The sequence below is a fragment of the Corvus cornix genome, chromosome 7 (assembly GCF_000738735.6).
Source record: "Corvus cornix cornix isolate S_Up_H32 chromosome 7, ASM73873v5, whole genome shotgun sequence".
NCBI lineage: Eukaryota > Metazoa > Chordata > Aves > Passeriformes > Corvidae > Corvus > Corvus cornix.
In genome coordinates, this window is record NC_046337.1 from 36375261 (window position 1) to 36398657 (window position 23397).

Consider the following 23397-nt stretch of genomic DNA (forward strand, 5'->3'; position numbering starts at 1 on the left):
AGGATCTGGTGCAGAGGATATGTGGACAGTGTATTCGTAAGAGCTGATTGCAATGTTTTCTCCTCTTCCACAGGTGATTCTTTCATTTTAATTTTGATATCTAAAGACTTTTTAAAAATTACACAGTCACTTTTTTCTTATTTTTATTTTTTCTTGCAGTGACTTCTTTTTCCAATGAATAACTTTTTGAGTGTTTCTAGCCAAATAGTCTGGATTCTCTTCTCAGATACTGGTTATTCAGGTCAACAGTCCTGTTATTCCCAAAGCAGCATTAGTTGGGAAAAGCAGATCATGGTGAGCAAGTGGTGTGCTTTCCACTTCCATTTAGATCCTGGTTTCTTTGCCAAGCCCCGTTGTTGGGGAAGTCATTCCCTTGCTGTTGGTTAATGGAGAAACAGAGATCAAAGAAGAGCCTGCATTTGCAGAGCTGTTCAGCAGTGTTGGTTGGTGGAGAACTGCAGCCATGTTCTGTTAGGTTTGCCCTTTTGTGTTGTTCTTATTTCAGTACTTTTTGCTGTGCTTCTGCCATTCGAAATCTGACTGAGATGCATTTGGTCCATTGTGACTGCCAGAACAAAATTCACACTGTGAATGCAGCAGGCTTACAAATTTTTATTCCAATAGAAGTAAACCCTCTCCCAATGGCTGTCAGACAAGTAAGAACTTTGATCTTACTGGCTTACTCTTGATTTATGCTGACTCTTTGAAGGGAAGAAATCCTTTAACTTTTTCCTTTGTTTTTTTTTTTTAAACGTTTGGGCCAGCTTGTCTTACTTGATAAACACGGTTGTGTATGTACCTGCTTTTGTCTCTATACTGTCTTTTCCAGTTAAAGCCACTTAGTTTTTCCTTTCTGCTGCTATGAAAAAAAATTCCATTGTTCTGATAGGAATTCACAGAAGGCAAAAATTTGGCATTTTGGCCAAGATTTAACTTCAGTTTTTTAGAGCATGAAAGCCCTTCAGACTCATACGCAACTTCTCAGTCTCTCTATTCTCATAGATAAGGAGGAAATTATTTCCCACATGTAGTGCTCTCACTTTTTCTTATATATAATTAAATTATGTATTCATTGTTTTATTCTGCCTTCATATAATTTAATTTTCAAAGCCAACAGAAATGATTTTGTATTTTTTCTATGCTTGCACTACACTCAAAACTTTTCCAGTTATATTCCACCAGAAACTTCTGCTCATTTATAATTCATCTTTTTGATCTTTTTTACATTAAAGTAATAGAGCTCGTGGTGTTTAATGTTAGACAGCCCTACCAGGTTCCTGTCATTCAGCCATTGCTCTCCTGAAAACTGCTGCTCTGTTTTGCAAAGCAATGGAATGCCAAGTTAATTGAAACTGCTGCATAGTTCCTGGGTTAATCTGCAGCTCACAAGCTCCAGCACATTACTCACAGCAGGATTTCCTTGGCCATCCCTGCCCATGCACTGCTGATCGTTCCCTCCCTGGAACATTGAAACTCCTGGAGCTATGCAGGATAGGAGGAATGCAGTTATGGAATTTGGCTTTTCTGGTGCTGGCAGGGTGATGTCTGTTCAGCTGCCTTACGGGTCCTTAGGACGATGCAGCAGCTTCTGCTAATGAACCCATCTGCTAATACCAACCAGGGCAGTAATACACAGCTCTGCTCTCACTGAAAGAATTTCCGTATCTTAGAGGCATTTCTTTTTACTGTTTATTTTCTTGTAGAGGAATGATGGGTCCAGCAAAGGCATTTCTCCCTCCCCTCCCTGGCTGGCCTGTCGGGGCTGTGCAGGTGGGACTGTGCTCATGTGTGATCTCATCAACTGGAGATGACATTTCTCTCTTCTCACAGAAGCAGGAAAGGATCTGCTTCCCATAAGACCTTTGTTCTTCCTTATGCAGCTGGAAGTTTGATGTCTCTTGCAGGAGTTGAGTGAGGAGAGAATCCCACACGGTCATGTCTGTTTAAATACTGCCTGTGGTTACAGTTTTCTGCAGACTGCAGTACAAAAATCCAAGTATCAGTAAAAGACAAAAAGATAATTCACTTTCATCTCGAGAACAAAGCTGAACAGAGGAGCTTTTTTCAACTTTTTTAATTCATGAAACATTTATCTTTGAGTCAGGTTATATTATGCTGGCAAGAATATAATCTGTCAGCATTTCTACTATAAACTCCTGTTTTTTAGATTTTTTTAGGAGAGCCTTAGAGGTTCACTTTGAACAGATATAGCACACAAGGTCTTGGCCTAGAAACATACTTCATATCCCAGTTAAGACAAATGAATATGCCTGCATCATCAGTGCAAAAGGTATATTAATACTACATTCAGGTGAAAGTTCAGACCTACACAAATGAGGTAATTCAGGGGTATTCCAGAACAAGGTGAATTAAGTTTTTTTGATATATTTAATAGCAGGTGTTACGAACTGTGAAGTGAAAGGAAGGCTGGTCTGTGATGAAAAGCATGGTGTTGGGCTTAGCTGGCAGGCAGAGCTCTCTTTCTAGTTTTTATTACCTACCAAATTTAGAAAAATGCTGCTTCTCGAGTTTTTAATGTTTCACAGTATGAAAGTTGTTATAGAAGTTCATGCATTTTAAAGAGGTTCAAAATTCTTTTTTGTTTCTTTGGGAGGATGTAGTGAATAAAGTGGTTTTTTTTAAAGAAAAGAGCCTATCCGCTGATGTACTTCAGTTTTGGTGCACACACCTGCCTCTATGAATTCCCATGTAACAGAGCACACAAATGGTGGCAAGTTAATTTTATTCCCCAGAGAAGGGATTACAAAACATCTGAGTAATGCCCTCGCCTTACCCCTGGTCTAACATAGAGAAACCTTCTCTGTGTGATTCCTCCCCCCAGGGTCTATTCCAAGCGAGGAGAACAGAAGCAAACTTTGCACTGAAGGTTCTGTGCTCGAGTTTCTCGAGTAAACCCTGTGCTGACAGATGGTAAAACTGTTCTCCAGATTTGCTCAGTGCTCACTGCTCAGACACTGCACTGCCGTGCCCGTGAAGCCTCCGAGTGTAACTGGGAGATGGATGTGGTTCTGCCCTGCTGGGAGTGGAGCCCTCTGGATGGGACAGGATGGGGCAGACGGAGAGCAGCCCTGGCTGCAAGCAAGGCTGGCCTGAGGGTGGACACACAGAGCCTGGGGCTTGCAGGGGACTGCTGGAATGAGTTAATACAGAAACACAGAATATCCTGAGCTGGAAGGGACCCACTGGGATCATCAGTCCAGCTCCTGGCCCTGCACAGACGCTCCAACAATCCCACCCTGTTCCTGAGAGCGCTGTCCGAACGCTCCTGGAGCCCTGGCAGCCTTGGGGCCGTGCCCATTCCCTGGGGAGCCTGTTTAGTGCCCCAGCACCCTCTGGGGGAAGGACCTTCCCCAAATATCCAACCCAAATCTCCCTGGCACAACTTCAGGCCATTCCATTGGGTCCTGTCACTGGTCCCCACAGAGCAGAGATCAGTGTCTGCCCCTCCTCTTCTCCTCACAAAGAAGTTGCAGACCCCGATGAGTCTCCCCTCAGTCTCCTCCAGCTGAACAGACCAGATGCCCTCAGCCACTCCTCACATGGCTTCCCTTCACGGCCCTTCACCATCTTTGTTGCCCTCCTTTGGATGCTTTCTGACAGCTTAATATTGTTCTTATATTGTGGCACCCAAAACTGCCCCCAGCACTCAAGGCGAGGCTGCCCCAGCCCAGAGCAGAGTGGGACAATGCCCTCCCGGGCCTGGCTGGCCATGCTGGGCCTGATCCCCCAGGACAGGGATGTCCCTCCTGGCTCCAGGGCACTGCTGACTCGGATCCAACTGGCCACTGACCAGGATCCCCATGTCCCTGCTGCTCTCCAGCCTCTCATTCCCCAGTGTGTCCATACACCCAGGGCTGCCCCATCCCGGGTGCACTTTCCCTTGTTGAACCTCATATGGTTGGTGTGGGCTAGGAAAGAACGGAGCCGTCTTGCAAAAGTAGAAGGGGCTCTTTCCTCCAGTTTTTGTGCTTACCCATCACATCCCATGAAAATGGGTTTTCTCTCTCCTAAAAATTACCTTTTTCTCTTGTGAAGAGATCCAAGTCCCTTTTGATGTCTCCATGCACCCACTTCATGGCAATGACACAGGCGATACCCTGCAGCGCAGAGGGACAGCAGAGCCACAACTCTGCTGGATCTGCCACATTCCCTGTGGAGCTCCCCAGTGCTGGCTGAGGCAGACGGGCCATGTTGTGAATAAGGCATGGGAATGAGAAGGATGCACACTTTTAGTTTTGCACTTTGCTATGAAAACGGAAGCCCTTGGACAACTCCAGCAAGGAAGATTGAGAGGAGGGTTAGAGCTTCCCAGTGAGTCTGTAGGCAGAAATCACAGTACACTGAACATTCCTTGCTTTTGGAAAAGTTCAGGTCCAGCCAAGGGAGCTTCTAAAGCATTACACTGTTTGATTTGCTGGGAAAGTTCTAGCTATGTAAGCTCAGAATTTTCATTTTCCCCTAAATACAATTAAACCTTTCATGAAGAACTGTTGGGAGGTTTTGTTTGTTTTTAATAAAGAGAATGAGGTGAACATTTCCACAGCTGAGTGCTTCATGGTTTGAACACTTTTCTTAGTTTAGTCTTTCTGAATGAACATTATTTCTTAGAGTTAATTTCTAAATGAACCAAGAAATTACAAATAAATCTTCTATCTGAACAGTGTTAGATAAATCTCATACTCAAATGTTGTTGTCTAAACACTCGTATCAAACTCATAAAGATAATTACCTACTGTAACTAGGATATTACACCCAGCTTGATCTAATGGATTTGTTATCTTGATTCTTGACTTGCACAGTAAGTTTGTTCATGTCAGATGTTCTTGTATAGCAAGGCATTCAAAATCCAGAAAGAAAACCAAAAGAGCAGAGTTTGAGAAACGTGAGTCGCTTCCAAATGACGCTCTACCGGTTTTGGCTGTGTGTTTTCTCCAGAGGTGCTTGCAGTATGGCTTGTTAAGTTTGGGAGTTCTATTTTGTTGCTGCTGAAATGGTAATTAAAATAAGTATAGGAAGATTCAGCTGCTGTGTTACATAAAGGTTGAACTTAATTATTGCAATGCAAAGAAGCAAAGAAGCAAATTAATTATGATTGTCTTCAGCCTGTCTTGTCTTACTCTGCTATTCCTATATCTATGTGGATACACAATAGGGAGGATTTACAGCAGAATTTCACTATTGATTCCTAAATCTTGGGGTTTTATCCTGTGAAAGTAGGAACAAAAACATAATTTGAATTTAGAAACCTTGTTAAACTACTTTTGCAGCAGGAGATTACTGTTCACAGATCCATAGCTCCAAAGATCAGGCTGCTTTTCCACAATACCACATTTCATTTTAGCAAAGGAATGTTTTCTCTCTCAGGAGTCTTTTAGGTAGTTCCAGTCCAAGGCAGGCAATTAATGCCTGTGTTCAGTGGAAGGTGAGAGGTTGATAGGCTCCATAGTATAATGCCAGGGTGTTTCTAACCACTGATTCTAATGTTAATTTCTGGATTTCAGACTGGAAAATTATATGTGTGTGTGCATGTGTGAATAATAATTTAAAAATCCCAAAACCTCAACACTGCAGAACACTTCATATTTTGTTTTCTTTGAATGTGGCTGTTATCTGTGTGTTTCCTGCAGAGGAAGAATGCATGGTTATTAATGTAATTGGGCAATAGCTCAAGGAGGGAATGGAACTCCGACTTCCTCCATTAATATTTCAGTCAAGATCCAGTTGACAATAATAATGTATTTTCCATGATTTATACTGCTGGAGTGTGACATGCAGTGAGACTGGATAGACCCCAAGGGTTAAAGGTGGGGGGGAAATGGGCCTTTTTCCAGCTTCAGAGTTCTGCTCTGATGTTTTGTTGCTCCTCCGGCTCTCAGTTCATGATTGTTCCCTCTGTGAGGGGTGATGGTCAGTGAGACCTTCAGGGTACAGCAAAGGACCGTAATTTTCCCCTAGAAAAGAACTGCCCTAATGTCAATCTCCTTCTTTTTCCTCTGCTCTTTTTCTTGTGGTACAAGTCCCAAATGTTTGCTCTTGCTCAACTTGAACCTTAAAGAAATTAATTGAAATGGCAGATGCACCCAGGTGCTTGTGGGCACCCTGTTCAGTTCCACACTGCATGAAGCACTGGCGGTACTATAGTGGATTATTTTGTGATTAAAGCTTGAAAAACAGAATGCATGTGCAAAAGTGATTTCATTAACTTACTGCTGAGCTCCTGGTGCTGAAAACTCAGTGCTAACTTGAATTGTGATCCACAGAATATCTATTATTATTTGTTTCTTGCTGGAGCTATTACAGCTCAGCAATAGCTTTCCAGTTTTGTTTTTATGTCTGCAAAACTCAGATTTCCTGGTGTTGGTAAAGAAAACCCGAGCTGTGCATTGAATAAAAATAAAGTGGCAGTTTGAAAATTAAGTTTTGATAGTATTGAGAAACACTTTGCAGAACTATTGCCTTTGTCTCACTTTTATTATCATTATTATTATTTTTATTAAAATCCTTTTCAGAGGGCTTATACTGAATTGACTTACCGAGGGGAAGCTGAAAGTTAACGTCCATTTTGTGCAGCATCCATGTGGTTTTCTTTTTTCCACTGGTTTGGGAGAGCATGCATTTTCTGTGTTTGTGGAAAGGTTACTCTGTGTGTATTGGTATCTGAGAGTGTCTGAGGGTAAATACTACACCCTGCTGAGCAGCAGCAGTTTTTTACAAGGGCTACTTTTTACATGCAAAACATGCACCGACTCTTGGTTTGTTACCATGGGCTGGGTGCAATCGATATCGCTGCTGGGCCACAAGGTACATTTTATGTCCTTGACATTTTTTCTTGCTAGACTGCTTATGTGTGTTTGGTTATCTTTGTCTCCTATCCTGTTACCTTTATCGAGTTAATTTGCCTGTCAGTCTTAGGGAATTTTGTGTAATCACATTTCTATTCCAGCAGTGAATTTATAATTGAATAGTAATCATTTAAGTTTTACTTTTATCAGCATTTATTGGTTCATATTTTATTACTTAGAAATCATAGGATCACAGAATTTGCCAAGCTGGAAGGGACCCATTGGGATCATCAATCCAGCTGCTGGCCCTGTACAGACACCCCAGCACTCCTACCATGTCCCTGAGAGGAGTTTCCAGATACTCCTTGGGCTCTGGCTGCCTTGGGGCCATGCCCATTCCCTGGGGAGCCTGTTCAGTGCCCCAGCACCCTCTGGGGGAAGAACCTTTCTCTGATATCCACCCTATATCGAATATCTAACTTAAAAATATACAGGGGTTTAGAGTGAGTTTTTAGCACTATTTCCCCTTGTAACTCTGTTATAAACTGTGGAGGACTCAAGAACTGTGCTCTGGCAACCTTTTTATGCTTTAAGTGGATGGTGTGCTCTTTAAATATAGAGCCTTTGATAGTTCAGAGCCTTTTTTTTCTCTTGTTGCCTTGCAATCCTTTTATGGGAGTAATACCAATTTCCTAGTACAATCACAAGAGCATATGTGGCCTTGGAGCAGAAATTACTTCAACACAGAAGGGTAAATGAAAAATACAATGAGATACAAAATGGCACTTGCCAAAGTTGCCTGCTCCCTTTTTTGGGTGACATTTTTTTGGTGACTTTTTTTTAAACAAAATGAATTCTGTGCAGCATTAAGTGCTAGGCTTTATTAGAGATTTGTATTCTAATGCCGTATGACCAAGACTGGAAAGAGCCTCCTTGGTGTCCAAGTGCAGGAGAAAGATCACATGCAGGAGAAGGTCATTTATTTCCAGGCTTTTCAAGCAGCTTCTTACAGTAATGAGAATTTTTTTTTATCCCCACTACTTGAAGTGGAGTAAATTTTTGTATCTCACTGTTTGAGAACTGTCTTCTGCTTTTCCACTGGAATTTATCTGCAGATAATGAATCCCCGTATTTTCCTGCATCAACACTGCTCTTCAGCCTCAATAGCTCCTTTCCCTCCTTGCTCTTAACCCCTGAGATATTTACAACAACAGTGTAATCCCCTGCAACTGCTGCTTTGTTGAGCTGAGTTCTCCTAAGTGGTTCAGAGATATAATATGAACCGCAGACCATTATCGAGGACTGTCCCTCCAGAATTACTTTGTGGTCAAAACTCATTAACTACTTTCTGAAAGGGCATGTTGCAAGCACTGAGAATATGCTGCTAAACATGCTGATGATAAAATGTAGGAAGTTTTGTCAGTGAAAAAGAGAATTCAAATTTCTTATGTCAGAGTAGGAGGGATTTTTTTTTTTAATCAGGAAAATAAAAATGGGACTAAGCTGATGATATAAACTCTAAAAGCATGACAGAGGTATGGTTAAACTATGTTAAGCCTGCTCCTGCGAGACTGATTCAAGACCAGCTTGAGTAGTGAAATTTCAGATTTTGTGTTTGGGTTTTCTCAACTCTCAAGAAAAATGCAACCAACTGTCTTTCAATTGCAGTGTTAATAAAATGCTTTTTAGAGGGAAAATTTGTTCTTCAGCGTATGATTACACTGCTTAGAGCTGGGCTTCACTTTTAATAGGAACTATTTTTTAACCCATGAAGCCAGTGGTTGCTGTGAAAACAGAGAAGGGCATCTCTTTCAAGTACCCTGTCTTGCCATCCTGAAGATTTCAGGTTTTTTAGCAGGAGATACTGTGGTTGGATGGCTCCTGTACTGGGAGAACAAGCCACATATCAGTGATGACATCTGACATATGTTGCTGCACTATGTAGGTCACTTATGGCCTATTGTGGGAGATGACAAAAGATAATTAACTTGGATTTCATGCCTGTGATTCCTTAAGGAAGCCTTTAATGCTGTGTGTGGAGTATCAAGAGACATGTCCTGACTCACTGCCTGAGAGCAAGAGCTCAGTCTTTTGGAAGGAGCGATTACACCTTCTAATTCCAGCCCTCCAGCCAGGGAGATGGCTTTGCCTGGTGATATTTGAATGCACCTTTTCTGGTGGCTATTACGTGAAGGAGATCCATCCTTAGTAATGGTGAGAAATGCGTTCCTGTTCTAGCAACCAGGAGCTGGCTTTTTAGCACACAATGTGTCTTGATTTTCACACAGCCATAAAATCAAGGTCCTTCTGTTTACACCAAGGCTACAGAATAATTTATATTGCTGTAATGTATTTAAATGCTCTCTTTTTGTTTCATACCTAGGGTCTCCGTGTTTACACATTCCAGGGTCACGTGCATTCCTGTAATCATGCTACATTCAACAAGAAGGTACGTCCTGCATGTGAATTTTCTCTTTTGTTTTTCCCATTAACCATCATGTTCCTTGCTCTGGCCTGTTCTGTCCTGCTCCTTGGTGACACAGAGACCTCTGGGGCTGGATTCAAAATCAGTGGTGGCTCAGAGTGGCCCCACCTGCCAGCCAGACCAGAGCTCCAGTGCCTGCCACAATAGAGCTGCCCCCTCCTTGGTTCTCCCTCCTTCCTCCTTTGATCAGTGCATGGTGTCTAAGCCATTCTCTTCTGTTAGGTTCATTTAGTTACTTTATTTAAATGAAATTTGCTGTTAGGTTTTTTCCCTGGCTTGTTAGTTTATAGTCGTTGTCTAAAAGGAATCATTTTGGCTGGGATTGGTGACAGACTGCTGTCTGAATGACTGGTAAGTTTGGAAGGGGAGGAATTTCTCCTGAATGGTTCTTAGAGGCTGTATGAAATACTCTGAAATGACCCAAACGTTTGTGATGTATGATTTGTGCAGCTCTTCTGGCCACACTGCTCTTTAAAGCTGGTGTGGAAGTGCTGAGGCATGTGCTGGTTTCTGCTGCTGCTAGCAGCCTTTTCTCTCAGAGACCATCTTTCCTGAAAAATAACTTTGTGGTGTTCTTGCTCCCTGTGCTCCCACTGACACTTTCATTACAGGCAGAGCAAGGTACTAATTTTTCCTGCAGGAGATCCTGAATATTCTCTTCTTGCTCAGTATCAGCTGCTGCTTTGCCAACTGCTCTGCCAGCCCTGTGTGTTTGTAGGGCAAACCCCAGGGGCTGGAACAGCAGAAGGTGTGGGATAAGCTGATGTCAGGGAGGGGAATAGGAATTCCCAAGACATCTTAATTCTTTCTTGGCCATGTGCACCTATCTGTATTTGACAGGCGCAGCCTGCCTCTCAGTGCTCTGAGACACTGTGGTGGGGAACAAAAAGTGTTTAACAGGAGCAAGAGTGGTGAGGGAAATACTGTAGAGGTACCACAGCACTGTCTTTAAAGTGGTATTAATTTACAAAGGGCCTCATATGACCTATAATGATTAACAGGAAGCTGAAAGACCACGTGCTGATAACCTTCCAGATAAGGTTGTTTTGGTAAGGAATATTACAGTTGGCATTAACTCTAGACTAGAATCATTGGTTGACATTCTCAGTGATTGAATTAGTGAAAATGGAAACATTTGGTGCAGCATTGATCAAAATGAGTGAGGAATATAACTTCAGAAGCTGTGATTGCAGTTGTGTAAGTTAACTCTACTACTGAAAAATTAAGTAGTGGCCCTGAGTTGTACACATAACAGTTGTCCCACTGGCTGGCTAGCAAAGCAAGTGCTATATTTCAGCCAAATATAGACTTTAAGAACTATTTTTGTACGCTCCAGTGCTTGCTCACCAAAAAATTAAAGTATTCCACCCTAAGCAAGCTGATTAAGGTGTTTTGAGCGTCAATATTTTTGTTAAAAAAAGCATATTTTATGAGGAAAAACTGTTTTTATAGAAACAGTCATATTTTCAACAATACTTTCATGGAAAAGATTTTGCACATTGATCATGGACTGTTTGGACAAAGTGCAGCATTACTTCCAGAGTGTCCAGCCTAATGGTTATACCTGGTCCAGGAAGTCTGCAGTGACAAAACTGAAGGCTGATTGCTGAAAAAACCCTACTTAGATGGTTTTTTTTGTTATATTTTTTTATATCCTAATGTCACGGATCTGCACATCCCATGCTTTGTGAGAGGTGTTGCCTACAGAGTCGTACTGCGTGGGTGCAGAGCTGTAATGGTGAGAGATCCCAAGGGATTCACTCTGTTTTCTGCTTGGACATAGGTCGGTTTGAGTGGCTCCTACATCACTTCAGTGGGCTTGTGGTAATCCTGTCTCGGGCTGCTTGGTGCCAAAGGAGTTCAGAAAGAACATGAAATTCTGATTACACAAGAACAAGGAACAAATTTTCTAGTTAGATCAGAAAGCCATCCAGGCGATGTGTCCAAATATTAAGGGACACTTTTAGGGAAGAGTATTGTGTGAAGAAGAAGCTAAAAAAGAATAATGCATTTATACAAATTGAATAAATCCTCATTAAGCTCTGTGAAACTGATTAAATCTGAGTTATTTACTACACCATGCTTCTGAAACTGTAGTTAATAGTTTTTTTGTTAAGTGGGCAAGGTTTGAAGCCAGAACTCATTAGTGCTGAGATTCCCTAATTAGCCTGTTCTCTATGGAACAGAGCTGCCAGCTTGGCACCTGGAATGTGCCAACCATTTGTTGGGTCCTGCCTTGCTGGGACACAGGAGTCACAGTGCCCTGGAGAAACTTCTGCTCTTGTGATTATGTCAGGACTTAACAGATAATACTTCCAGCAGCATTTAAATCTTGCAGTTTTTCAAGCTGGTTCTCTGCCTGTGGAACATTTGAGAAAATTTGAGCAAAACTCACATAGCTGCTTTTGAATTGAGGACATAGAAAAATGGATCTTTCTTCATAAAGTTATTGTTACCATCCCTTTTAGTCCCACATTCCCATAACACAGTAACTTTGTAGAGAAAAATGTTTCAGATATTTATTTTGCACTGGGGTATGGCCCAAACAGCATTCCAGGTAAGCTCTGTAGCTCCTTTGCAATGGTAAATCACCTATGCTAATGAAGTATAAAGACTACAGATGCTTGGTTGAGTCGTGAAATTAAAGTAGAACAATGTTTGCTCCCTTATGTGTGTGTATATATGCATTTGTGTCCAAATAAAAGTATGCCAAGAGTCTTCCATGCTGTGTTTGTGTCATATCTGCAGGTTTAGGAGTCATTACAGTGGTTAGCAAGTTTCCCTAAAACAAAAAAAAGTATTTTTAGAATTACTGGTTATATTAGGAAAACCTAAAAGACTATAAAGAATATGCTTGAGAGCAACTGCCCAATTTTACCTCCCCAAGCCAAAATGCAAGCAGCATCTAGGTCGTTCTTCCATTGATTTACTGAAGGGCAAATAATGTCAGACAGTTTTTAAACAAAAACAAAATTTCAATTTTGTTTACCTCCTCAGCAGTCCAGTTGCATGTCAGCTACCATTTAGCTGGGCCAATAATATTGATATTTGATGTCAGTTCTTATTCATTACTGCACCCAAATGATGCAAAAATCAGATCTCTCAGATGTTTCTATGGATAGCCAGATAAAGCCAGGGATGTCTGACTGCATCTAACAGACACAAACAAGAAAAGAACAGAATACAAAATCAAAAACCTATCTGCTCTTATTGTTATTTATGTATTCAAAGTGTTCACCTCTTTGCATAAACTCAAAGCCAGTTGCTTACAAAGGTTACCCAGTAATATCAAGTGTGTTCAATTATACATGCAAAAGGGCTAATAGGTTCTTCCTCTAGTTTATTTCTGTCTCCATGCATAAGAAATATAATTACAGAACTGAATTACATTTAAAATACAGATTTTATTATCATTACTTAACCATTTCAGGCCATTAAACATTGTTAGAAGTAAAAAAAAAAAATTGATTCCATCTCTCTGTCGTGGCAAGGAATAAAATCTGTGTCAAAATACCCCCATTTCATTTGTTGGCAAACAGCTCTTTCTGATAATCGGGAAAGTCTCTGGAAATTGTGCTGGAATTCACTTCTACATCCATTCTCTGACATAGTCCTGTTATTCCCTAGTTTTGGAAGTAATTTTCCTGGAGTGCTCCCTTCCCTTGGCCATCCTCCCTGTGTTACCCACAGACCCTGCAGTTAGCACTGGGCCTGCTTTACACATTATATGCAGACCAGATAACACGTTCTGAGGCCACTCAAGTAGAATTGGGTCGATCCATCTTTATTTTGATCAGTTTGAATGTTTTTGCTCTGCAACTCTGATACTCTTAATGTAGAAGTCTGGATAAATATGTCTAGCAGATAGCCTAGAGCTAAAACTATTCCTCCAGATCTTACTGTGAGGAAGCTGCAATATGTAGGGACTTATTTAACTGTTGGAGGCCAAGAAAATTCAGGACGCATTGATTTGGAAGGGGTGGCTCTCCCAAGTTGCTGTATCCCTGTGTCCTTGAGAAAAGAGACAGTCTCGCAGCCGAGGCCCTTCAGTGGGATCAAAAAAAACCAAATCCAGGACTGATTTTTAAATGTCACACCTTGTTTGTGTCATTCAGTTTCCCATCACCATTTCAGGCTTCCCATCAGAGATCATTTGCAAAGAAAAACTTTGTAATGGGTGTCACACACCTCAATAAGCCAAGGGCAGAGAAAAGCCACATGCAGCAGATGATGGTGGCTGAGAAACCTTAGGTGTCAGTAAATGCACCAGCTGCTGCTGGAGTTTGCCTCTGCACTCCTAATTCAGACAAAATGCAGTTCCTTCACTCTCTGTTTGTTTTGTCTTCCTGAGTTATTTTTGGATCAAAATCCCAGTTATAATTTCTTCTGGGGAAAAAATCATTAAAAAATCTCTTAGTCTAGCAGTTTGCTTAATCAAGGCACAAGTTGCCTTGGAAAAGTTGGCATTACCTGTTTTTTCTGTTCTCTCTAACATATATAAATACATTATATATAAATAAACATAAACCTTTTTGAAGATTTTGAACCCAATCCTGTCAAGTTTACTAACTCTAAAAATAATCACAGCTCAAGAAAATCCACCTTCTTTTGTTTCAAGCCTTTGCATTATGAGATGTGAGATGAGCTCATTCTGCCACAGGACCTCTCTCCTCCATCCTCAGGGTTTGTAACCCTCTTTTGTTTGGACAGCGCTCTCAGGCACAGGGTGGGAATTGGGGCTGTCCTGTGCAGGCCAGGAGTTGGACTTTGATGAGCCTTGTGGGTCCCTTCCAACCCAGGATATTCTGGGATTGTACGATTTACCACAGAATTGATTTTTAGTTCTTTTTTAACAATCCCTTCTGGTGCTCTTTGTTGTCACCATGCAGGGACTCACAGTAAACCACGAAGTATCTTGTAAAATTCACTCACACAAATGCGGGGAAGCTTAGATTTTAGAAGACCTTCTTTTGCTCTTCCTCATGGCAGGTTCTAGGAGAGTATTTCAAACCCATCAAGAAATTAACTTAGTACCATCAAGAAATTCAGTAGCTGAAGGGAGCCTGCAGGAAAGATGGAGAGACACAAAATCCTGGAGTGACAGGACAAGAGGGAATGGCTTCAAACTGACAGTAAGGTTAGACTGGATATTGGGAAGAAATCCACATGATGATAATAGATCAGGAATGTGGGGTAGGAAGCAAGGCAGGTGTCTGCTATCACACTGTCTCTCTCATTCATTTGTTTTGAACCAGCAGTAAATGAAATATTTAAATATTTAGCTTTTCTAATTGAAGCTTTTAATCAGATTTTGCTCTTGTTTAAATATTTGCATATGATGAAGCTTTGTCTCAACTCTTCATGATAAAAATTGATACTGACATTTGGATTCAGACCGCTCTGTAAAGCCCAAGAAGAAAAAATGTGACATCATTTTAGATGGCTTTGACATAACTTCGGTTTGAGTAACTTTAAAAGCCCTGTGTATTCTAGGTCAGATTGTCCCTTGAAAGATCCTCAGCAGAAACCGATAATAACTGACTATACAGTATTTTCTTTTATGTTTTCAGACTTTCTATTTACAAATATAAACATACTGTTATGTCCGTTTGCTGCTAACTAAAAGACACAGAGATTATCTCCTTTAATGTGATTTTGTTTGCTTATTTCTGTGTTCTGCAGTGAATGTGACCCTCTGTGTATACAGTACATGAAGCAAGCACTGTTTAGCATGCAGAACCACAAGCACTGTGGAAAACTTTGCCCTTCTTTCTTAGAGGAGAAGAATTAATTTGTGTATCCTGTGGAATGAGGATTTTTAAAAAATTGCATCTCCTGGCCCAGAATGCCAGCCTTTCCTGTGGCAGATATACACCGTAGGTCCAGACCCCTGCATAACTCATTTTTTAACAGCTGTTTCTTAAACTCATCTTTTGCAAAACAAACAGAATCAGAATGCAAAGATCCACTGAGAGTCTTTAAAATTCAGCTTGCCATGTGCAGTACAGTCCAACCTGCCTCTCTTTGTGGCATTTCACGGGAAATTATGTTTTAAAACACATGAGAAAGCAGCACAGCATCCCCACCTTCTACCTTGTGACTCTCTCATGTGACAGTCACGTTTTTGACAAACGGTGAGACTGTTGCCTGCTCTGCCATTGCTGTCACTGCCTGGACTGGGAGCCATTGAGCTGTGAGGCCAGGGTTCTAGACATCGCTGCTCGCACTGGGTTTGCTCCCTGCCAGCTCTCCCAGTGCTCCCAGTTCTTTCTGGGCAGGTGTTGGTGGGGGCTCACATTGCATTAGCCTGGACACCTCTTAAAATAGGTGCTATTGGGTTTGCGTTGGTTACCAACAGACAGGGAACAGCTCTTCCAACAATGTTTGTGCAAAGCTGTCTCTTCAAAAGGGCTTAAACTAAACTTGGGTAGAAAAATGGGATTAGTTTAGATCAGTGGTTTGTATTTGGTAAGAGGACTCTTGAACCTTCACCGCTTATCAAATCATGGCCAAAGGGAGGCAGCGTGCCTAGGACAGTGCTGTATCTGTGGTGCAAAGGATGTGGCTTTATAGAATACCAAGGTGGATTTAAAATAAATTTATGCAAGCATGAAAGTAGGACCAACTTTGGAAAGGCTTCTCTGTTATGAAAATGCAATTAATCTGTGGTTGAATAAATATCACTGTTAGAAGGTACTTGAATATCAGACTGATTTAATCTGAAAATAATTGAGAACGCACAGCTGAAGGCCATCAGGGGTAGGAATGCAGATTGTTTTGGTGCTGTACTGAGTTTGCAGGGCAAGGGTTGCCATGTGGACAGACAGCGCCATTTCAGGGCAGGCCGTGGGTCAGTCATGGCCATTTCAGGGTTCTCAGCAGGCCATGGACCAGCTGCTGCCATTTTGGGCCAGGCCATGGGTCAGTCACTGCCATTTGGGGCAGGCCATAGGTCGGCCACTGCCATTTTGGTATGACCCCGACGCTGACTAAAACTCAAGGGGATGGGGGCATGGAGCAGTGGCCAGCCTGGTTGTTTTGAGCCAGTCAGTCATTTCTCTGGTCTCCTACAGAGGGCTGTGGGGTCTGTGAGAACTCTGAGGTCAGTGAAGGCCGTGGGGGCTGTGTGGCCTGGGGGCGCTGTGAGGGCTGTGAAGGCTCTGAGGGCTGTGGGGTCTGTGAGGGCTGTGAAGGCTCTGAGGGCTGTGGGGTCTGTGAGGGCTGTGAAGGCTCTGAGGGCTGTAGGGTCTATGAAGGCTCTGAGGTCTGTGGGGTCTGTGAGGGCTGTGAAGGCTCTGAAGGCTCTGAGGGCTGTGGGGTCTGTGAGGGCTGTGGTGGGTTATGGGGTGGTGAAGACTGTGGGGTCTGTGAGAGCAATGGGGACCATGAGGGCTTTGAGGGCAGTGGGGATGGTGAGGGTTTAATGCTCTGTCCCGCTCAGTGGGCTCAGTGAAAGGTGGTTGGATTTAATCTGGGCAGTGCATGGGAGAAACAACAAAATTCTCAGGAGATGCAGTAACAAACTTTGACTTGCAAACTTTAGAACATTAAGGTAGAATAAGGTACTGGGCAAATTTTAAAACAACATCTAGACTGAGTAAGGCACTTCACAAACTTTGACTTACCCAGTCACAACAAGGCACTTCAGAAGGCATTGACTGGAATTTTTCAGTCTGGCTTACAGTATATCTTGAGAAGAAGAAGAGACAGAGCTTATCTCGTTTCCCCCCCACTTCCCACCTGGTTGTTTTGAGCCTCTTAACCATTCCTTCGGTCTCCTACGTAAATTAATTTTTTTTTTTTTCCCCAGTCAAGTCTGCTTTGTCTGTGACAGTGCTTGGTGAGTGGTGTCTTCCTGTCTTTATCCCAACCCACAAACCTTTTGTTCTATTTCTGTCCTGTCTAGCTAAGGCAGGAAATCATAGAGTGGGTTTGGGGGAAACCTGTCACCCAGCAGGGTCAGACCACCACAGATATTTAGCTGGTTTTTTGTGAAGTAGTTCTCAAAATAATGGGATGAGATTTGTTGTACTGATCATTCTTTCACCTGAAATACATTGAAACTGTGAGAAAGATTCTTACACTTACTGGAGTTCAGAATTGGGTAAGCTTCTGTGAATACATTTCTAATATTGTTGATATTTTTTCTTTATGCATTTAGTTCCCCTTACTAAACACCCAAAGACAAGATAAAGAGCCAAATATTATGTTGGACTCGATGATCTTAGAGGTCTGTTTCCATGATTTCCATAAAATCATGATTCCATGATTTTATGTGTTCCGTTGGTGGTTTCTCTTTAAAAAAAGCACATGTACTTTACTGACACTCATTTTCTTTCAGTGACTTAGATGCTCTCATTTTAAAATGAACAGTTTCTCATTTCAGCAGTAGATCTCTTGCCACTAATTCTAATTTATGAATTTAAGAAAGTAAGTATTACATCTGTATTTTAACGTTACTGCAGTGAATAGTACCGAGTTTTTCACATTTGGAACTGAATGGCGATAAAATCCCTGTGCACAAACACGGTGTAGCCCAGGAATTTTTTATGCTTATTGCTCTCAGGAGTGTCTAATCAGGTAATGATGGCCCCTAACTTCACTTTAGTCATGGTATCTCTCAAAAATGCAGAGAAGAGGCAGTAATGGCAATTATCATTCACCTCCTCTCACTGCACAGCTCCCACAATTCAGACTCTTCTTTGATGGTTAGAAAGGAAAAAACAAAATTGATTATTTTAAATCTCTCTGTAAAAGCTATTGCTCCCTTTGCAGCACTGTTTCAAGTGCAATGTCAACTACTGTGAGCAGTAACTCTGCAGGGAGTGCAGTGGTTTCTTATGTAAATTTATGCAAAGGGTTTCTGCAATCCTAGCATGTGTTGTGCTCCTCAAACACACCACCAGGCACTTCCTGCTACTTGATGTGACAAAGGGAAGAGAGATTCCCCCCATTTCACACAGCAAGAGGAAAGCCTGCAGAGTGCATGTACACAAACTAGAGACCCGTGATCCATGATTATTTTGAAAGCCAGTAGAATTGGAAACTGTGCTGCAACAAAGTTCTGCCATTCCCATGGATTACTTTTAGTGGAGCTCCTCCTTTGGAGGACACAAGGGATGTTCTGAGTCTCTATATGCTCTGAAAGCAACAAGAGCCACCTTCTTGGGTCAAGTTTTACCAGTTCTACTCAGTGCAAAATCAATCGTTCATTGACCACTGCTAAGAGAGTTGGAGGAGTTCTGTAGGAACAAACAATGAAGCTTTGAGATGATTGTTTTTGCATCAATACTTTGGATTCTTCTTTCCCCCACAAGAGCTGGTGTCTCTCCAGTTCCTGTCTATTCAAAGCTGTAAAAAATGTCACTGGGAGTGAGGGCCAAACCCCAGTTTAATGAGCTCTGGGTTTTCAGTTGCTCTGAAATATAAATGGTCCTTCGCAACTTTGATCACAGTGCAGATCTCAAAACTATAAAAGGACAAAGGTAGGAAAAAAGCAGATGGGAAAGCACTGGCTCTGCCTGTTAATAACCCTTCATCACTGCTTTCCCCCACTCTTGATGAAAATAATTGTTAAAAATAGACCACTGTACTTTGAAAGTGTAATCAGTGTCACTCTGTACTTTTGCCAGGCTAAGTGATTCCATGTCTTTCTAAGAAGATGCTATTTTCATTTGAAACTGGGATGATTTAAGCATGATATTTCAAAAATGGGTGGTGATTGATTAGTCATTAGTCTAATAATGGACTGCATCTGCATATTTTTTCCTCCATCTTTATCATATTTTACATAATTCATTTGGATTAATTGGACATTAAAGTCTTTTTCCCCGTAACCACTACAGCAGATTCACCCACCCCTGCCTGGATTCTCTTGGGGTCCCTCTACCCTTGCTCGCTGCTGCTCCAAAGTGGGATGGGGTAGCACAGGGACAGGGCTCTGAATGCCTTGCCTGTGTGTCTCATTATTTTTATTGAGTGTATCTAGTTTTTGCATTGCAACAAGGCCTGAGGTAATAACTCCTCAGGTTTCTGATGTGCTTCACGCTGTAAATGTGGGAGGTAATGACTCCTCTTAATAACACTCACTTGAACGTGTATAAAATGGGGGTACAGTTAAGTGATTTAGGATGTGTCCCACAGGGAGCACCTTAGAAATGCAGATTATTGGAGCCTCTGCGTTTGAGGCAGCTGCTCCTCATGTGGCCACTTTGCCTACTGGCACTTAATGGCGAGGAGTTCCCACCAGCTTTGTGATCACAGAACAAACTCCTATTGCTGGGTTCAGAGACTGGGAATGAGACTGGTGAAACCAGTAAGAAACTCATCCACCCTTTGTCATGCCAGAGCTCAGCCAGATTCCCAGGAGTGGAAGGGGGAAGTAATCAAGCTGCTTTCTAGCTGGGAAGGGTCCTACCTTGGATCTGCCAAGGGGTTGCCACTGGGGCTGATGAAAATGTCAAAGTCGTTGTAGGAGTCCCCTAAAATACACCTCATCCAGCTGCATCTGTCCTGAAAACAAAGGATTGCAAAGCAGTGAACTTGTCATAGTGAAAATGAGTTGCTGCTCAGTCACTATTTTACCTGTTTAAAAATATGTGCAAAAGGTGATGAAACAACAACTGACCTGCCTTCAGAAATAAACTGTAAAGAGGATACTCCTGGGAGGAGTTTACTGCAATCTAAATTAGATAAAGCAACTTCATGTGGTTCATGTATTATTGATCTTTCAGCAATAAATCCAGAGGTGTGTTTATAAGCAAGAGACATAATTACGGAGATTTTTATCCTTCTCACTGGTGTGAACACAGCAGTTTTCAGGGAATATTTACCTAAAGTGTACCTGGCGATTAGTCCCACTGCTAATCATTAATATTCAGAAGAAAAAACTTATTTTTTAAAAAAAGAGCAGAAGGAAATAGATTTTAAAAACTTCCTGGAAACTAAATAAATTCGTTAATTCCTGATGTAACAATTATTTGGTTTGTTTGCAAGTGCCAGTTGAGATTGGGATTGTGATGTATACGGAGCTGAGCGTGTCCACTTTAATGGGAGGTATTCTGGAATATAAAGCTGTTCATTAAGTTGGCAGGACGGTAAAGAGTGGAGGGTGGAACTGTGAAGGCAATTAAAGGACTTGCAAAGTCCTTTAAGTGGAGCCTGGAACAGAGCCAGTCTTTGAATGCAAACTAATTGAATCCTTGTATAAATTCTTCAATTACTCCAGCGTGCACACATGAAACAGTACCAGCGTGATTCTGTAGAGTAGGCAGCAAGTCTGACCAGTTTTATAGAATCATGCTCTCTGATTAAAGGAGCTAATGGAACTGGGCTGAGCAGCAGCAAATGTGGTGTAAATGCAAATCAGAACAAGGGGAATCTGCTTTTGCAGATTCTGCTTCTCTTCTCCTTGCAACTCGTTGTCTCCTCCTTTTACGTGTAGGAAATCAGTCAAGCCCTGATGGTCCACCATGCTGTTCAGTAAAATACAGCATCCAAAACACATCGTAAAAAAGACTTTAGTGTGGCAAGAAACAAGAAGAAGAAAACCATGAGCAAGGCAGGGGGTTCGTCTATGAATGACTAAAATAATAACTGTAAACAGGGATGAAAAAGCCAAAAGCTCACAGGAGAATTCAAAGTGATTCCGCCTTAAAAGCTTTTGAAAATGGCCCATGGCCAAATGGAAATGAGTTCATTTAACATATGACTTATCCTTTTATTTTTCTTTGAATGGTGTGTAGCTCCAAATAATCTTTCAGCTTGGTTACATTCCTGGTTTATTTCTTCCTATTGAAAAGTTGTTACCCCCATCTCCAGCTCACTTGATTTGGATAAGGTGTGGAATAGAGTGAAGGAGTGATGAAGTGTGATAGCCAGCTCACTAACAAAATCATTATGTGATGTTCTTAGTGTAGCAGCTGCCTTGGGATCAGTGATAATTAATGCATTTAGTAATAAGTCTGTGGGCAGAGTGTGTCGAGGTTGATCAAATACTTGTTTGTGTGTGTTGACGTGTTGCCACCAGAACCCTGTGTTTTCTTCCTTCTGTTTCCAGATGAGGTGTGCTGTCTAATCACAGAAATCAGGCCAAATACACTGCTGGGTGTTACATTTTACCAGGCCTCTGGGAGGAAGTTGTTAAAATGTCTGCAGACTTGTGACAGCAAGAACTGGTTGATACTTGCTACTAAGAGAATGTCTTAACCCTTTGGAGCAGGACCATCTTCTCTAGGTCACCCAGCATGTGGCACATGGGATGGTACTGCCAGAGCAGGTTTCTCTAGCACTGCTGCTATTCAAGGATCAGGGGTTCATCCTTTCTGTGGCCACAAATCACCAAATCACAGAATAATCTGGATTGGAAGGGACCAACAAGGATCGGCGAGTCCAGCTCTTCAGTGAGTGGCCCATGCAGGGATTGAACCACAACCTTGGTGTTACTAGCACCAGGCTCTGACTGACTGAGCCCAGAACGAGTTAGGGTGGTGCAGTGTATCTGGCACCTACAAACAGTTGGATTTTACACAAATTCCTGCCAGAGAGGAGGTTTGTTTACCTTAGGGGTCTGTAGTAGCAATGGGGGAAAATAAACATGGCAGAAAATGGGATGGCAAGATTGCGAGAAAGCGGGGAATGGGTCTTCTCTTATGGTGCGCTGGCTACTGCAGCAAAATTAATGAATAGAAGGGAAAACCTGTAATACATTAGAGTGTTTTCCTGAAAATTATGCCACTAGTAATGATCCCCGAGTCAGGGCCAGTGGAAGGTCAAAGTCAGCTCTACAGTTGCAGTCACTTTGCAGCAGGGACTGTCTCTGATCAATGTTTGCATAATACCTGTTCCCGGGACTCATTCTCAGTGCTGTTATGATCTATCAGCTGGGCCATGCTGTTACTCAAAAGAGAAATGTCTTATTGAAAATCCATGGGTGCAACTGTAGATGACACAAGGAGGAGTCAGAAAGCACCCACTGGGAGTGTCTTGTATAACGACCCTGAGTGGATTATGTCCAGTCTCACCTAGGTGGGCTGGCCATTGATCTGGGTCAGAACTGCTGAGCTACCAAAGCTGTAATTAAGCACCATTTATTGAACTGAAGTGTACTGAACACATACAAAACAAGTGTGAAGGTACACATTGCTCTAAACCAAACCAAAAATACCACTCTCACACTCCAAAGTAATTTTTTGTTAAAATGTCTCTCTGGATAGAAAGAAATCCAGAGTAAAATGCAATCATGTGTTGAAGTCGTATTAAAGGACATGAAATAACAGGTATAAAGGATGCTGGTGATGTCCTAAGTGGGCCATTGATGGAGATGGATAAAATCTTTGCAGAAGGTGAAAAGAGAGGCTGGTGAAGTGTGAAGAGCTGGTCCAGAAGCCAAGTATTTATGCTGGGGAATGGAGGGATCTTTGTACACACATACTCATTTCCTGTTCCTTTTACTGAAGTGATGGGTAATGACCTAAGGAAAGGAGACATCCCAGTCTGTAATTACTCCTGTGTGCCAGCTCCACCAACACCTCTGCTCAGCTGAGATGTGCATCTCTAACCCCTCTGAAAGTCAGATCATTCCTAAATCGGTGATCAGTTTGGCAGGAGTTGCTTTATAAACATCAGCAATGGGTACATGCGTAATTAATCCAGGCTCAATGCTATCTGGAAAGGGTGGGGGGGAGAGAAGGAAGAGCTAATTTTTTATAGTCCAAGAAAATAGTGTTCAGGTGGGATGTGGATGGCACACTAATCAAAATGCATCAGGGACAGGCAAGAAGGGAGGAGTTTTGCTGCAAAAACCCACTTGTATTTAACCTAAAGGATACAGATTGCATGTGAACAAGGAGTTTTATACTCCTGTTGTACTCATGGGCTGCTTTAGATCAGCAGCATGGGGTGGATGGGGGAATTGCTGCTAATGTGGAATTTAGTACTTGTAACACAGCAAGTGTATGAAAACACTGCTTGTAAGAATAAGGGACTGGATTTGATGGCTCTTCAAGTCTCTTATCCGTGATGATGGGGGTTTTTTTCCCACCCATTAAAAATTTGCTTTCTTGAGATCCAATTCAAGCCATACAACAATTTGGAGTGTAGTTGTTTTAT

The 23397-nt window shown here is 42.0% G+C and overlaps 1 protein-coding gene across 3 annotated transcripts in view; it reads left to right on the top strand.

Moving 5' to 3' along the window:
• The window catches only part of SPAG16 (sperm associated antigen 16), a 359563-nt gene that overhangs the window by 232481 nt on the left and 103685 nt on the right, over positions 1-23397 (top strand). For all 3 annotated transcript variants that reach the window (XM_019291013.2, XM_019291011.2, XM_010407852.2), the window contains one exon: positions 9187-9252. In XM_019291013.2, the coding sequence (XP_019146558.1) occupies positions 9187-9252 (66 nt within the window). The remainder of the gene's footprint in view (positions 1-9186; positions 9253-23397) is intronic.